A 14,892-nucleotide genomic window follows, 5' to 3' on the forward strand; every position below is an offset into this window, starting at 1 on the left:
TTGAAAAACTACTATTAACAATAACAACAATTAAAAAGCTAATGTTTTTTTTAGTGAAATATGAATTTCTTTTTCTTTATACTTTGTGCAATATCTTTATTTTTAAAAATAAATCTAGATCTTCAATATTATAATATTTGATAGAACTTGAAATATTTTCAAGAGAAATACAACATTACAATCCATATTTGTTTGAAGTTTTCAATTATTCAATTAATACAATTTAAAATTACTATCTTACTAATAAAAGTAGTAATATATAATGAGTTTAATGCTTATGCACTGATAGTGTAAAATAGTTTAATACTATCATCCAATCATATATCACTGTTTGAAGTACTTTAAATAATTATTTTAAAAATCAACAAATTTACCATGCATGGTAGATTGTGATTAGATAATTGTGTAAAAAATTTACACTTTTAGTTTATAACATTTTTTCTCATATATAATATATCATATAATAATTCAAATTAATAATTAATATATAGTTTTTAAAAAAGTATAAAAAGTATTTGGCCTTAAATAATTTGGTGGCCTAAGGCAACTACCTAAATGGCCTTGTAGTTGCCATGACCTCGTGAGAACCATAACAATCTGGTCACCTGTCAACAACGACCTTTCTTGCATCTGACACTGCCATAGATGCCTGATAACTTCGAAATATAAGCTAATTTGATAGTCAATTTGGATTAATAAGTGAGTGTAATTTCTTTACTTTATTATTGTTTTTAATGAAATAATGAAAAAATTAACATCTTTGCTATTTTTTATTAGCAAAATTCAAAAGAAGAAGATTTCAAGTGCTTTAGAGTAAAAATTGATGGAAAAACTGGAAGAAAAAACCTTGAAGAAAAATTGGAAGAATTGAAAAGTCTGCTTAGCGCGCAAGACAGGCTTAGTGTGCACTCTCACTCAGTGCGCAACACACGCTTAGCGTGAAAAAGGTCCACAAAGAAGCCCAAAGGCGCGCTTAGCGCAAAAGCCCGCGCTAAGCGCGAGATCGACGTGAAAAGTAAACTACCTTATGCATATAAAAGAAAGAGGAAGCAGAAGGAAAAAAGAGAACCCACACACGGGTCTATCCCTCAGGGGAAACCCTCTCTCTTTAGTCATTCCCCTTTTTCTTGTTACTAGTCATTCATCATCTTCTTCCAGCCACCTCAACCCCTTAAAGTGTAAAGCCTCTTATGACAATGAGAAACTAAATCCCTCTTAGGGCCTGACAGGCCTAAAAAGCCAACAAATGTACATTATTGTAATGCTTCATATCTATCAATGCATTCAGGTGTTTTCTTTCCTATTATCCTTTCTTATTTTAATTTCATGTATCATTCATTCTTGCATCATCTTTAGGGGTTAGTCGCTCAGGAGACGATAATCCTTAATAGAAATACAAGGAAGGTCTTACATGCATTTGTTTTAAGGGTTATTCATTGGGAAATGGTAATGTCTAAAAGAACTTGGAAATGACATATCGACATTGTATTTCTAGGGATAACGTGACTCTGTTGTGTCCCTGCATATATCTTTATACTTAATGTCGTTTATGATTCCATCTTTGCAAAGGGATTTGGGAGAGAGAATACATAAATTAGGCTCTAGATTTGGGTCGCGGGTTGAGCATATGAATAGATGTGGGTAGGAAAAATTCACCAAATCGACAGAGAAAAATCTAAAATAATACATCTTAGGCAAATAAGACAGGCTAGGTCCCAACATTATCACGTTTTGAACCTATCTTTCTTTATCTTCTATTTTCTTTTATCTTTATCATCTTTTAATTCAAATATTTTATCTTTAAATATTTATCTTTTCTTCTAAATCTTTATCTTATCTCCTATCTTTCTTTATCTATTATTTTATTTCTTTTCATTGCTTAATAATTGGGTTTGCATCAATCTAAGTACAAACAAAGTCTTTGTGGATTCTACACTCAGACTTTCGAGTACTTTACTACTTGTCCCAAAATTGGTACACTTGCCCAATCAGTTAACGATGCGCCCTCACGCTATCCTAATTTGTATGACGATACTGATAGGGTCTTCTTTCACTCCTAGATGCGCCCTCACGTGCGTCCTTTTGTTGCACCAAACATTGTCGCTCACATGTGTAATGTTGACACGCTTGATCATCGTTCCAATTATGATTTGGATGCCGGTGTTGCCTAACCCAATTGGTGAAGGACAAAGGTGTGTGTCGATGCATGCATGGTTTGGGCTTTAGATTTGGGTCGCGGGCGAAAGGAAGGAGCAAGGGCCAAATCCTACTGATGAGGTAGAAGGATTAGAAGTCGTTTTTGCTTAAACAAAAAATGATTGAGATTTACAATCCTTAGTTTTAATTGGACGAGAAGAATTTAATTGATTCATTTAAAAAAATTAAGAATTAAATTGAATCTTTTAAAAATTTGAGAACCAAATTAAATCTCTTAAAGTAATTTAGAGACCAAATTAATTATTAGGCCTAAAAAAAATTATTTTTTGCATCCATTGTGATGAAAAAAGAACAATATACTCTAGCCAAAGGCATTAATGATTGTCAGTATTACATATAAAAAAATCGTTGGCATTACAAAGAACATTAATCCTTAGCGTAAAGATTTATACAAGGTGGGTTGATCAAATTTGAGGGAAAGGCATTAATGGAGTATGCTTTAAATAATTATCCAATATTTGGTGGGGTTTCTATGTAAATGCTTTACTATTGTGATTTGTGACCGTTAGAGTTTTTCATTGACATTCGTCATCGCACGTGACATGCGCGTGAGAAATTTCCCATTTGAATTTCGGACCTGAGCGCGGTTTTCTCAAATCCATTTTAATCTAACCCAACGCATCCACATTCAAAATAACCACTATTCTCTCTTCTCTGTTCAAAACTTAGAACCCTTCGTTCTTCGTATTTTCCTCTCACACTCTTCTCTTACTCTTCTTTTTTTTCTGACTACCTGGTTCCTTTCGTTACTTTTTCTCGCAGCAGGTAAGCAAGTTCACACTCCAAATTCCAATTCGTAACTTCATCAGCTTCAACGCTCGACGCCTTTTCGTAATCGATCGCTTTTAAGCGAGATTGTAAAAAAAAGTGAGTTTCGAGCGCAATGCAACTCTACACGGCGTCGTTTGATTTGGTTTTTGCATTTTGATTGGGTTTTTTTAGGATTTCCAGCCTCCAGGCTGATTCGAATTGGTGGGAGATGGAAAATTCCGATTCGGCGCAGTGCGTTCGAGTTGCCGTCAACATTCGGCCTCTGATCACATCGGAGCTTATGCTCGGATGCACAGATTGCATCTCCCTTGTTCCCGGTGAACCACAGGTATGTTTTCTGTTTTGAATCTATGCTCTGTCTGTTGCATTTGATCTGATTTATGCTCTTTTCGATTTTGTGCATGTTAAAATTTGTATGAATATGTGATATTGATGCATAATTATTGTTGTTGGATGCTGTGTAGGTGCAAATTGGGTCGCATGCTTTCACTTATGACTATGTTTATAGCTCGGGATCTCCATCGTCTACAATATATGATGATTGTGTAGCTCCACTCGTAGATGCACTTTTCCATGGCTATAATGCAACTGTTCTTGCTTATGGACAGGTATAGTTTTCGTGTATGGTTTAGACTTTGATGATTAGAAAAAATATGTTTCAGAAACTTTGTTTTGTTATATTTAGCCTGCATTAACTGGGTTTTTGTTCTCAGACTGGATCTGGGAAGACATACACCATGGGCACCAATTACACGGGAGAGGACAATGCCGGTGGAATTATACCCAAGGTGATGGAGACAACATTCAAGAGGGTTCAGACTATGAAGGAATCCTCAGAGTTTTTGATTAGGGTATCTTTTATCGAGGTAAAGATAATGTTTAATGAATTCTCTCTGTTATTGAAATTTAGCTTTTGAAACATGGAAGTTTGAACTGCTATTAAATGATGACAGATATTCAAGGAAGAGGTATTCGATTTGCTCGATCACAATTCTTCCAGAGGAGATGTGGCTCCTACTGCAAAGCCTGCTGTGCCCAGCAGAGTTCCCATACAAATTAGAGAAACAGTGAATGGAGGAATAACACTGGCTGGTGTGACTGAGGCTGAAGTTAAGACCAAAGAAGAAATGTCATCTTATCTTTCTCGAGGTTCACTGTCACGTGCCACAGGGAGTACAAACATGAACAGTCAATCAAGGTAAATTGCTATAATCAAGTCTGCAGTGTCATTTTTTTAATGAGTATTTTTTTTATTTTTTGAATTGATAAAGTTGACTCTAATATAATGCATATTAAAATTTACACATGATGTATCTTTCCCCCTACTGAACTGGCATATTGCTTCAAAGTGCATGACTCTGTGGTTTGTGTGCTTTGTCTAGTCGGTCACATGCTATATTCACAATCACTATGGAGCAAAAGAGTGGTGATGATGTCTTGTGTGCAAAACTACACCTGGTAGACCTTGCTGGTTCTGAACGTGCAAAAAGAACTGGTGCAGATGGCATGCGTTTAAAAGAAGGTATTCCTGTTGATAGGACATATTGATAAGAAAAGGAATAAAATTAATACAAAAAATATTTTCTCTAATATATCATATATCATATTTTCATAAATCATGATAGAATTTTGAAAATCTTACATTGCTCTTTTGCTAGCTGAGCTTTATAAATATAATTTTTTAAGTTATTTAATGATCAGTTTGTTTTTCCATTGTCAAGGCATTCATATCAATAAGGGTTTATTAGCTCTTGGGAATGTAATAAGTGCACTGGGAGATGAAAGAAAGCGAAAAGAAGGTGGCCATGTGCCATATCGCGATAGCAAATTAACAAGGCTACTGCAGGTTTGCTCAGTATTTGTTAAAGCATTTCATCTAGTATACTTATCTTGAACAGCTCTGCATAAATTCTTTCTGTATCTCACTCCATAGCTGATGGCTTCTTTGACTCATTATTTTAAAGGTTTTGTTCGAAAAGGAAGTGTGGCTATTATTGTTAGAGCTTCTTAACTTGTGGGATTTATATTGCAACTCCTATCTTGAAACTTGTTTTAAAAAGTCATTATTACTGAAAATGTGATAATAGTTTTAATTGTTGTGTTTACTTTTGAAATACCTACATCATGGATTCATATTATATTATCTTGACACGGAATTGGTTCATGAATACGTAGGATTCTCTTGGAGGAAACAGCAAAACCGTTATGATAGGTACTGTACTTGCTAGGTAGATTTATTTATTTTTTCACTTTTTAATGTCACATGTATCATCTAATCTGTTTGGAATGCTGCAGCATGTGTTAGTCCTGCTGACACCAATGCTGAAGAGACATTGAACACTCTGAAGTATGCTAACCGTGCTCGCAACATTCAGAACAAGGCAGTTGTAAGTGCTTTATATTAGTGTTCTTGATGTTGTTTCGTCTTGTGTTGTCACTTTTTTTCCTTAAATTGTGAGTGACAATCATTCTTGTTTTTTTGCATCTGATGGTTTTAAATTTTCTTCTTTTAGATCAATCGTGATCCAGTGGGAGCTCAGATGCAGAGAATGCGAAGTCAGATTGAGCAATTGCAGTCTGAGCTTCTGTTATACAGAGGTGATGCTGGTGGGGCATTTGAGGAACTTCAGGTACGTCATTATTTTAGGAAGTTTCTGAAGTTCATCCCTCATTTACTGGGAATAGGTTTCTAATGTCCTTTTTTCCCCCTTAGATTCTTAAACAAAAAATATCCTTACTTGAAGCAAGCAATGAAGAGCTACAGCAGGAGCTTCAAGAACGTCGAGTAACTTGTGAGAGTTTATCACAACGTGCTTGTGATGCTCAGGTCTTTCTCTAATCCTTTATGTTCTCAATTCTAATAGAACATTGGGTGTTTTACCAAAAAAATAAATTTTAGTTGCTTCCAATATTTGCCATGGTCTCACTCAAGGTGTTGAATTTAGGTTGAAAAGGATCAACTGATCATGAAAATTGAATCAATTCGAAATGGTAAATCTTGGGATGAAATTGACTCGAATTCAAATCAGGTTTGAACTCATCAAGTCATTGCTAATGAATAATTACAATTTTCTGATGGAGCAATCCATCACTGACTCATGGTCTGAACTTGTTTCTAGGATTATGACCTAGTGAAATCTTATGTGTCAAAGATCCAAGATCTGGAAGGTGAATTGCGGGGTTTGAAAAATTTGAATGCGAAATCTAGACATGTTGACTGGGTTGATTCAGATGATAGTGGATTCCGGTCAAAGAATGTGTTATTTGCATGTGCTAATGAATACTCTTCTGATTGTGACGCCAAATCAGTGGACATAACAGGTAGAATTTTGGAAGTAGTTTTTATGTATTATGTATTGTTGTACGGTGTATCTTTTATTTGATTGTTAACCCTTGTGGCCGATGTTAATAATATTATTCTTGACTAATTTGTTATGGCTGGGACAAGTTATGAGACGATGAATTGATTTCTCAAAGCTACACTTAGCAGCAGCATTTAGGCTTCTTAATACCCAATTCTTTTTAATTTATGTTTTTGCTATCACTTTGAATTGGTATTTCTTCCTAAATATCAATAGAATGTTTTTTTAACATTGTGCGACCTGTATGCAGATGACATGGAAGATCATGCAAAGGAGATAGAACACTCTTCTCTTCAAGAAAAGTTGGACAGGGAGCTCAAAGAATTGGATAAGAAACTTGAACAAAAGGAGGTAATAGTTTCTGGATATAGCTTCAAATTTGTGAAGACATTGAATATTTTGTTTTGTCAAGTTTTCATTTGCTAATATCTTCATCAAATTAGACAAATTTGCAAGATATTGGATATGCATTTTATTCCATGTTTAGTATTGACTTTCGAGCATGTTTTTACTGTCTAATGTTTTTTTTTCTTTCTTTTTTTGTTGAAGGCTGAAATGAAGATGTTCAACAATTCTGATACTTCAGTTCTTAAGCATCATTATGAAAAGAAAGTTCTTGAGTTAGAACAAGAGAAGAAATTTTTGCAGGTATTTGGTCTTGTGTTATCTTGAATAATATTGCATGTAAATTGTTCCCTTTATAACTCTGTTCCTATTCTTTGTAGAAAGAAATTGAGGAACTTAAGTACAATCTTGCAAATATTTCATCCTCTTCTGGTGACGGTGCTCAAAAGTTAAAGGAGGAATATCTTCAAAAGTTAAATGCTCTTGAAGCACAGGTGCACTTATTATCTGGAATGTCTCAAGTCTTAATAATGGCCACTCAATGTGGTAAACTGATTATTTGCTTTCCAGGTCTCTGTGCTGAAGAAGAAACAAGAATCTCAGGCTCAACTGTTGAGACAAAAACAGAAAAGTGATGAGGCTGCAAAACGACTTCAGGATGAGATCCAGAGAATTAAATCTCATAAGGTGAAACGATCCTACTAATGGAACTTGTTATACTCAATTTGAAGCAGAAAGCTGTGTTTTGTTGTTCTTTCCCTTTAGAAGAGTCATGACTGACAATTTATCTTCTTCAGGTTCAATTGCAACATAAAATTAAACAGGAATCAGAACAATTCAGGTTATGGAAAGCTTCACGCGAGAAAGAAGTTCTCCAGGTAAATTCAGCATAGCATAATTTTCTATAACTTTTTTTTTAATAAAAAATATCCCTTTTATTTTATTACTCCATTTTTCTGTAATTGTATGGAGGGAAATCATTCTTTGGTATTCTTTTTTCCATTATATAATGGTTTCATAATATTGTCTCTTTATATTTTGTTAGGTACTTAGCTTATTTTCTGATCTCTTGCACATAAGGCATGGCCTATAGTGTCTAACATGAACAAATTGATCAATTATTAGTGAATCTTCTAGTATTTATTTTGTGTAATTTTCAGCTTAAAAAAGAAGGAAGGAGGAATGAATATGAGATGCATAAACTGTTAGCGTTGAATCAGAGGCAAAAGATGGTAAGTACGGGTTATGAGATGCTTAAGCTGTTCAAATAACTTGCTTTTGGGGTCTTATTTGGTACGGTTATTCCCATGATTTATGAGTTCATTACAGGTATTGCAAAGGAAGACAGAAGAAGCTACCTTGGCTACAAAAAGGCTGAAAGAGCTTTTGGAATCTAGAAAGACTTCACGTGAAAGTAAGGGTTAAGAGATTTACAGTGCCACACAACTTTCCCTATTTTGTGAACTTATTAATTAGTAACTGGCAATTCTTTCTTTATACACACAGGTGCTGCAGGTGGGAATGGTCCAGGAATTCAGGTACTTCTTTTTCTATGCTTGTGAATCACAAGGACTAAATTGTTTCCTTAGCAATGATTAATGCTCGATGTTGCTAAATATCCTACCCTTTTGTAACATAAAAATTCCATCATGCTATTTTGTGGAGGATGTCTTGGTGTTTAAGCTTCTACTTGACATGTGTTTCTATTTGAAGGCTTTGATGCAGGCAATTGAGCATGAACTTGAGGTCACTGTCCGAGTGCATGAAGTACGTTCAGCACATGAGCGTCAAATGGAAGAGTATGTTCTACTTTTTACATTTAGATTCTTCATCTGAAAACTTTAGATTGAGTAGGTTGTTTTACTGATAAAAAAAATGTATGAGCGTAGTTTGAATAATATGGTGAAGGCTTGGACTTCTGAATTGAAGTCAATTTTATATATTTGTATTTATTTCATTTTGTATGCAAGGTTCGCTCACCTACGTTTTCTCTATATGATTCAAATTCAAAAAGATGTGAAAACTTGAACCAATTTACTAATTATCATGGCTTAAATGTCTCGATAATATACACAAGTAGATGCTATTCTTATATTCAAGTTTTCCTCACAAACTATTCATTACAGGAGGGCTAAAATGGCCAATGAGATCGCAAGATTAAAGGAAGAAGCAGATATGATGAAGCTTAACAATTCAAGGTGAAAAAGCCTTCGAGTTACCTCAGCCATTTATAGATTGTACAATCTTGTATTTGGAAATCCATAATTGACAACATCTGCTTACTGATTGCTAATCTAGTGATGGCCTCGCATCTATGTCTCCGGGTGCAAGAAATTCAAGGATATATGCCCTTGAAAAAATGATTGCTACTTCTTCTACAACATTGCTGTCAATGGCATCTCAGTTGTCAGAGGCAGAAGAGCGGGAACGGATTTTCAGTGGCAAGGGACGTTGGAACCAAGTCCGTTCCCTTCCTGAAGCCAAGAATTTGATGAATCATTTGTTCAATCTGGCATCTTCCTCCAGGTTGTAGCCTTATCTGCAAATAAAATTTATGGTCCATGTTGTGATGATATGACTGAATCTTTGTCTATGCCTTTCTATATTTCAGGTGTTTATTGCGAGATAAAGAAGTTACCTGCAGAGAGAAGGGCATGGAAATAAGAGATCTAAAAGAAAAAGTAGTAAGGTTGAGCTGTTCACTTCGACAGTTGGAAATGCAGAAGTCTGAACTTATTCATCAGTTGAAATTGCTGGTTAGTATGTTTGGCCGAGAGCTCCACTTAATCCTGATTAAGCTTGAGAAATAAATTTTGCAATGCAACTTGTAATTTACTGATAAAATGAAACCTCAATTTTTTTCTCCTTTCCAAATTTTAGTTGCAGTTTATAAAATTGAAGAAATATTGGTCCTTGTTTTTGCAAATTTGATTCTCCAACTAATTGGTAACTTCTTTTCTTTCTGTTTTTAACCATATTGTTTAAACTTATGGCAGAGTGCAAAGAGATATTCAGAATCTTTGGGTGGTTTGGTGTATCCCGACATAAATGGAGGACATAAGTATGACTTGCGCAAGATGGTAGGTCTCTTGCATATCACTAGATCTCCTAATATGCCTACTAATGATTCTTATCTCATGACAAATCACTTTCTTTTTGGTACTATAGTTAATGATCATTTTGTTACCATTTAGGAAAATCGGCGATCTACAATTTTACTGGAGGATATGGATTTATCTGTATCCGATACAGAATCAGATGATTATGTTGCAGATGCAACTGATGATGAATGGGTCGCTTCAGAAAAAATACACGTTAGGAAAAGGAAATCTAGAAGCAGACATGTAAGCATGGAAAACAATCAGTCAAATATCAGTTCAGAAGATGTAAAAGATAATTCAACAGAAGGAGTTGGAGGTGCATCTGGGGAAACTGTATCGGATATCTGCTGCTCTTGTAGTAAATCTTCATCTTGCAAGACAAATAAATGCAAATGCAGAACTCTGGGTGGCATTTGTGGGAGTTCTTGTGGTTGCCTAGCATCGAAGTGTGCCAACAGAGCATCAGGCTCAAATGAATCACCAGTTGAAGGGACTGGTAATGATTCCAGCATTCAGGAAGCAGACAAAGATCACCTTCTTGCTGCTCAAGGTGCTGAGTTGCTTCAGGGTGCACTGATTGGGGGGCCTGCTGAGGCCCACAGTGATCATGGGCCAAGAAAACCACTTTCTGATATTGGAAATACACTGGTGCGTGTTAGTCACAAGTCTCTAATTAGATCATTTAATCAAACATCTCTATCTCTGCATTGGGAAAATTCAAAATCATTACTTCAGTGTTGTTTATAATATTTTATGCTTTTGCTGGGTCTAAGATGATATGTATCATTTTGCAGGCCAAATCAAATGCCCAGAAGCCTAATCAGAGAAGGGAATGGAAGAACATCAAACGGAAGTCCACATTGTCTACAGTAGTACTAAATGTTGTTCCTCCGACTTCCTCGCAATCAGATAATTCTGAAGTCCCCAAGAAAGAAAATAATAGCATCAGTGAAGCCAATGTATCTAACATACCACAGAAAATGCACTCATCTAGACCTGAAAATGTTCCAGTTGTCCCAAAGGTAGAGAAAAATGTAATTGAGCCAGATATACGTTTACCACGAGCTATGCGAAAGTCAGTATCACCAAATGGTGGTGGCCTTCCACTAGGGGACATGAATGCTAGTAAGCCAGATGAACCTGTCAATAAGGAGTCTGAAGTGATGATAGAAGCTAGAACTCCGGTGAAACAAAAAAGAACACTTGAGAAAGAGAACAATGGACGTTAATCTTGCGTCCATTTCTTACTTCTTACCCTCATAAAAGCAAAGACCATGACTTAAGACGCATGCCATTACCATATTCTTATGGTGTATCTGTTGAAGATAGAAGAGGCACGTGGTGCTATGTCAATCATTCGGTTTGTCTTCGGTAGACAATATATTATTTGGCTTCCTTTTTTGCTTGTAAGACATGGTTTATCCAAAGGATTCTGTGCCGGTCTTAATCACTTGATCTCGGCATATCCTTGGAGTACTTTGTATCTATGATAGTCATGTTGAGCTGTTCGGTGGGAAAAATTGTTTCCCTCATTAATCTTTATCATTTGCATGAGTCAAGAGTGGAGTTTAATTTCTATGGTATGTGTGAGTGTGACCAAAATGATTTTTCCGTCAATACAAATTTTATGTAATAAATGAAATAAAAGTATTAACAGTTAAAAACTGTCATGTACTTTGTATCTATGATAGTCATGTTGAGCTCTTCGGTGGGAAAAATTGTTTCCCTCATTAATCTTTATCATTTGCATGAGTCAAGAGTGGAGTTTAATTTCTATGGTATGTGTGAGTGTGACCAAAATGATTTTTCCGTCAATACAAATTTTATGTAATAAATGAAATAAAAGTATTAACAGTTAAAAACTGTCATGTACTTTGTATCTATGATAGTCATGTTGAGCTGTTCGGTGGGAAAAATTGTTTCCCTCATTAATCTTTATCATTTGCATGAGTCAAGAGTGGAGTTTAATTTCTATGGTATGTGTGAGTGTGACCAAAATGATTTTTCCGTCAATACAAATTTTATGTAATAAATGAAATAAAAGTATTAACAGTTAAAAACTGTCATGTACTTTGTATCTATGATAGTCATGTTGAGCTGTTCGGTGGGAAAAATTGTTTCCCTCATTAATCTTTATCATTTGCATGAGTCAAGAGTGGAGTTTAATTTCTATGGTATGTGTGAGTGTGACCAAAATGATTTTTCCGTCAATACAAATTTTATGTAATAAATGAAATAAAAGTATTAACAGTTAAAAACTGTCATAAAATATTTTTTTTTTCTTGTTCCTTCTCCTCGCTCCTCCCTCATCTTTCGGCATCTTCATTTCCAATTTAACAACATACAACAAAGGGGAGTTTAATTTACAAAGTGAACCCACAATAGAAGGTCTAATTGTGGCCATGTCACTTATTGGAGCCACTGGGGTTAGCACATGTGCTGGACCCTTATCATACTTGCTAGGCTAACGTCCTTTGTTGATCATCTCCTCTATCCTTTATTTTGTTAGTTCTCGCGTCATGCTATGGTCTCCAAATGTTTATATTCTCCTCTTAGACAACTCCACTTGAGATTAAGGGATTACTAATTACTAAATACTTTTCCGCAGTTCATTGGCTCTTCTGGGATTTTCTTTTCCTACTGTATGGTCTTTGCTATGTCACTCACCAAGGCCCTAAGCTGGACACTCATGTTGGGTGTTATTTCAATTCCCTCTCATTTATTTTGCACTCACACTATTCTTCTTGCCTGCCTGAATCTCCAAGATGACTTGTCAGCATAGGGCGGATGCTAGAGGCCAAGAACGTTTTGCTGAGCTTGTTGTATGTTGTTGAGTTGGAGATGAAGATAAGAGAGGAGGAAGAAAGGAGAAGAAGAGGAGGAAGATGAAAAAAATAAATTATTTTGTGACGATTTTTAATCGTCTAATATTTTTATTCTATTAATGACGTTAAATTTAAACTAAGAGAAGAATAATTTTGGTATTTTTTAAAAATATAAAGATTAAATTAAATTTTTTAAAAGATAAAAGATTAAATTTTAAAAAAGACTAAATAAGTCATTTAATATATTATAAAATGAGTAAATTTTGTTTTAAAAATTTAGGTTTTTTTTCCAAAGAGAAATCTAAATTCATTAATTTGTGGCTGTGTTATCTTAAATTTTCTTTCTAAATAGATAGCTGGACAAGTTATTTAACAAGATCCACATATAATTTTAGAATAAATTACAATAACTTTCCAATGTTTACTCTAATTAAACATGTATTGCTTCATCTTTTTCATTGTACACAAAATCCCTTAACTTTTGCTTTCTCATTACGCAAGCCTCTTTTGTATTTCAATCGGTGTTAGTTTCTTTAACAAATTGTGGATGTGATTTGACACATGATGTTTCAATGATCTTTTGTTCCAAAAATGTCCCCGTCCCTTGGTGTGATTTCATTTTCCAGAAAATAGGGAAAAGCAATTCTCCAATCAAGATCTTCCATTTATCATCTTCAAGCAAATGCACTAGCACATATAATCTTAGTTATAAAATTCATTTTTTTTCCTCCAACACCCCAAAGAAATTATTCAAATAACTTGAAAGCAAATTTAAAGTGCAATTGAAATTTAAGGGGGACAATTGTCGATAGAATTCGAGGCAACAAGGACAAAATTTCTAACTTTTGTCAATTATGAATGAAGAACAAAAAAAATGCTCACAACAGGGATAAAAGTTTCTCACAACCTTGTTCTTTTTCTTATTTGTTCAAATTTAGCAACCTTGTTTCTCATATGCCTCTTCTAGAACATAGCTTATGTGCCCAACACAACATTGGAGAAAAATGTTTTTGCTAAAACTTGTTCGGACTTCCTAACCTGTCGTTTATGGATATTGCCTAGTCCTACGAGAAGGAGAAGCACCATTGAAGACGCTAACAATAGCTCCCTAGAGGATGAGGATTGGGTTTTGGGTTAGGTCTGTGTTGTGAATAGAGAGAGACATTTTTGGGCTTACAACAAAAGAGCATTTGTTAGTTTACGATGTTAGAGAGGCCGAAGTTATGTAAAAAAAGAGGGTGCATGTGTAATCAGTGTAAACTTTATGGGAAGTTACTCTAGTTGACTCTAAATTTTTTCTAATCAATAATATTTTCAAAAGAATGCCAAAGAAAAGTGTTACTAATTTAATACATTGAGGATTGATTTCACATATTATGATAAATCATGCCTTCCTAAAATTTATTGGACATGTTATTTGATAGGAGTCATTCAAGATCGGTAGATCACATTTGAGACTAAATCTTTTGTGGATGTGGACACAAAAGTGATGTGTCAGGCACATTAATAAAACGATAACAAATTAACGACACCTTAAAATATTATAATTATATTTTAAGTTATAATACTAATTAAAAAAGAAAAAAACTCTCATTGTTCCATGTCCAGAATCTAAAATATATTCCACAAAAAAAAACCAAAAAAATAATTTAAAAAGACCCATTCCTTCATGATTCATGATTGACAAGTTGATTTAATGAAAGATATGAATGTGTTTTTTTTTATATGTAAATATTAAATTATTAATCTTTATTAATAGAAGAAATTTGAATTTATAATTTTTTTTCTTCTTTTCATCATTAAATTAATCTTATAATTCATGAGAGAGGGTGTATCCCTACATGGTAGGGTACGATATTGTGACGTAATGGGTGAATGTTGAAGGATGGAAGTGCGAAAGACACTAATCCGTGGTGGTGAGGCAGAGATTCTAATATGGTAAGTTAGGTTCCATGGGTCAAAGGTGTGGGCATAGCTATTAAGATGTTGGAGTTGATGGTGGCTTGGCAAAGAGCAACTTTTTGAAAAAGTTCTAACTCAAAGATAGTAATTAACTTAACATACTTGCACCATTTTTCAATTTATCCATTATGAGTAGCTTAGCACACTTGCACCATCTTCAATTAACCCAATGTCCTATGCAGCAGCTGGGGTGGAAGGTTTTCTATTTTCAAGTGGTTGATATCCATTGTGCTCCCACGTTGTCCCTACAAACAATATGATTGTCACTTTCACACAAAAAATCAAATTAGATGTACAAAAACAAATACT

The 14,892-nt window shown here is 34.6% G+C and overlaps 1 protein-coding gene across 3 annotated transcripts; it reads left to right on the forward strand.

Annotated features, from left to right (window-relative positions):
• Window positions 1-2,844: 2,844 nt before the first annotated feature.
• LOC114382963 (kinesin-like protein KIN-4C) lies at window positions 2,845-11,368 on the forward strand. Of its 3 annotated transcripts, none has more exons than XM_028342516.1 (28): window positions 2,845-3,084; window positions 3,169-3,316; window positions 3,453-3,596; window positions 3,702-3,854; window positions 3,942-4,186; window positions 4,371-4,510; window positions 4,710-4,834; window positions 5,164-5,200; window positions 5,284-5,375; window positions 5,502-5,618; window positions 5,702-5,815; window positions 5,934-6,017; window positions 6,108-6,309; window positions 6,601-6,701; window positions 6,900-6,998; window positions 7,076-7,189; window positions 7,266-7,382; window positions 7,493-7,573; window positions 7,856-7,927; window positions 8,025-8,109; window positions 8,202-8,233; window positions 8,409-8,494; window positions 8,822-8,893; window positions 8,994-9,221; window positions 9,307-9,451; window positions 9,692-9,775; window positions 9,890-10,444; window positions 10,591-11,368. In XM_028342516.1, exons 2-28 carry the CDS (start codon window positions 3,197-3,199, stop codon window positions 11,023-11,025), a joined length of 3,879 nt encoding a protein of 1,292 aa, XP_028198317.1. In that variant the 5' UTR covers window positions 2,845-3,084; window positions 3,169-3,196; the 3' UTR covers window positions 11,026-11,368. The 3 variants fall into 3 exon arrangements, with proteins under 3 accessions (XP_028198317.1, XP_028198315.1, XP_028198316.1); XM_028342514.1 differs by having other exon boundaries at window positions 2,845-2,982; window positions 3,160-3,316; XM_028342515.1 differs by having other exon boundaries at window positions 3,009-3,084; window positions 3,160-3,316.
• Window positions 11,369-14,892: the final 3,524 nt, after the last annotated feature.

The sequence above is a fragment of the Glycine soja genome, chromosome 14, assembly GCF_004193775.1.
Source record: "Glycine soja cultivar W05 chromosome 14, ASM419377v2, whole genome shotgun sequence".
In the NCBI taxonomy this organism is placed as follows: Eukaryota; Viridiplantae; Streptophyta; class Magnoliopsida; order Fabales; family Fabaceae; genus Glycine; species Glycine soja.

What these genes read in the sequence shown, in the direction of transcription:
- LOC114382963 (XM_028342516.1), top strand. Translation starts at nt 3,197, where the DNA reads ATGGAAAATTCCGATTCGGCGCAGTGCGTTCGAGTTGCCGTCAACATT. An exon ending in CTGTTCTTGCTTATGGACAG is followed by an intron (nt 3,597 to 3,701) that starts GTATAGTTTTCG and finishes TTTTGTTCTCAG; the next exon opens with ACTGGATCTGGGAAGACATA. An exon ending in CATGAGCGTCAAATGGAAGA is followed by an intron (nt 8,495 to 8,821) that starts GTATGTTCTACT and finishes TATTCATTACAG; the next exon opens with GAGGGCTAAAATGGCCAATG.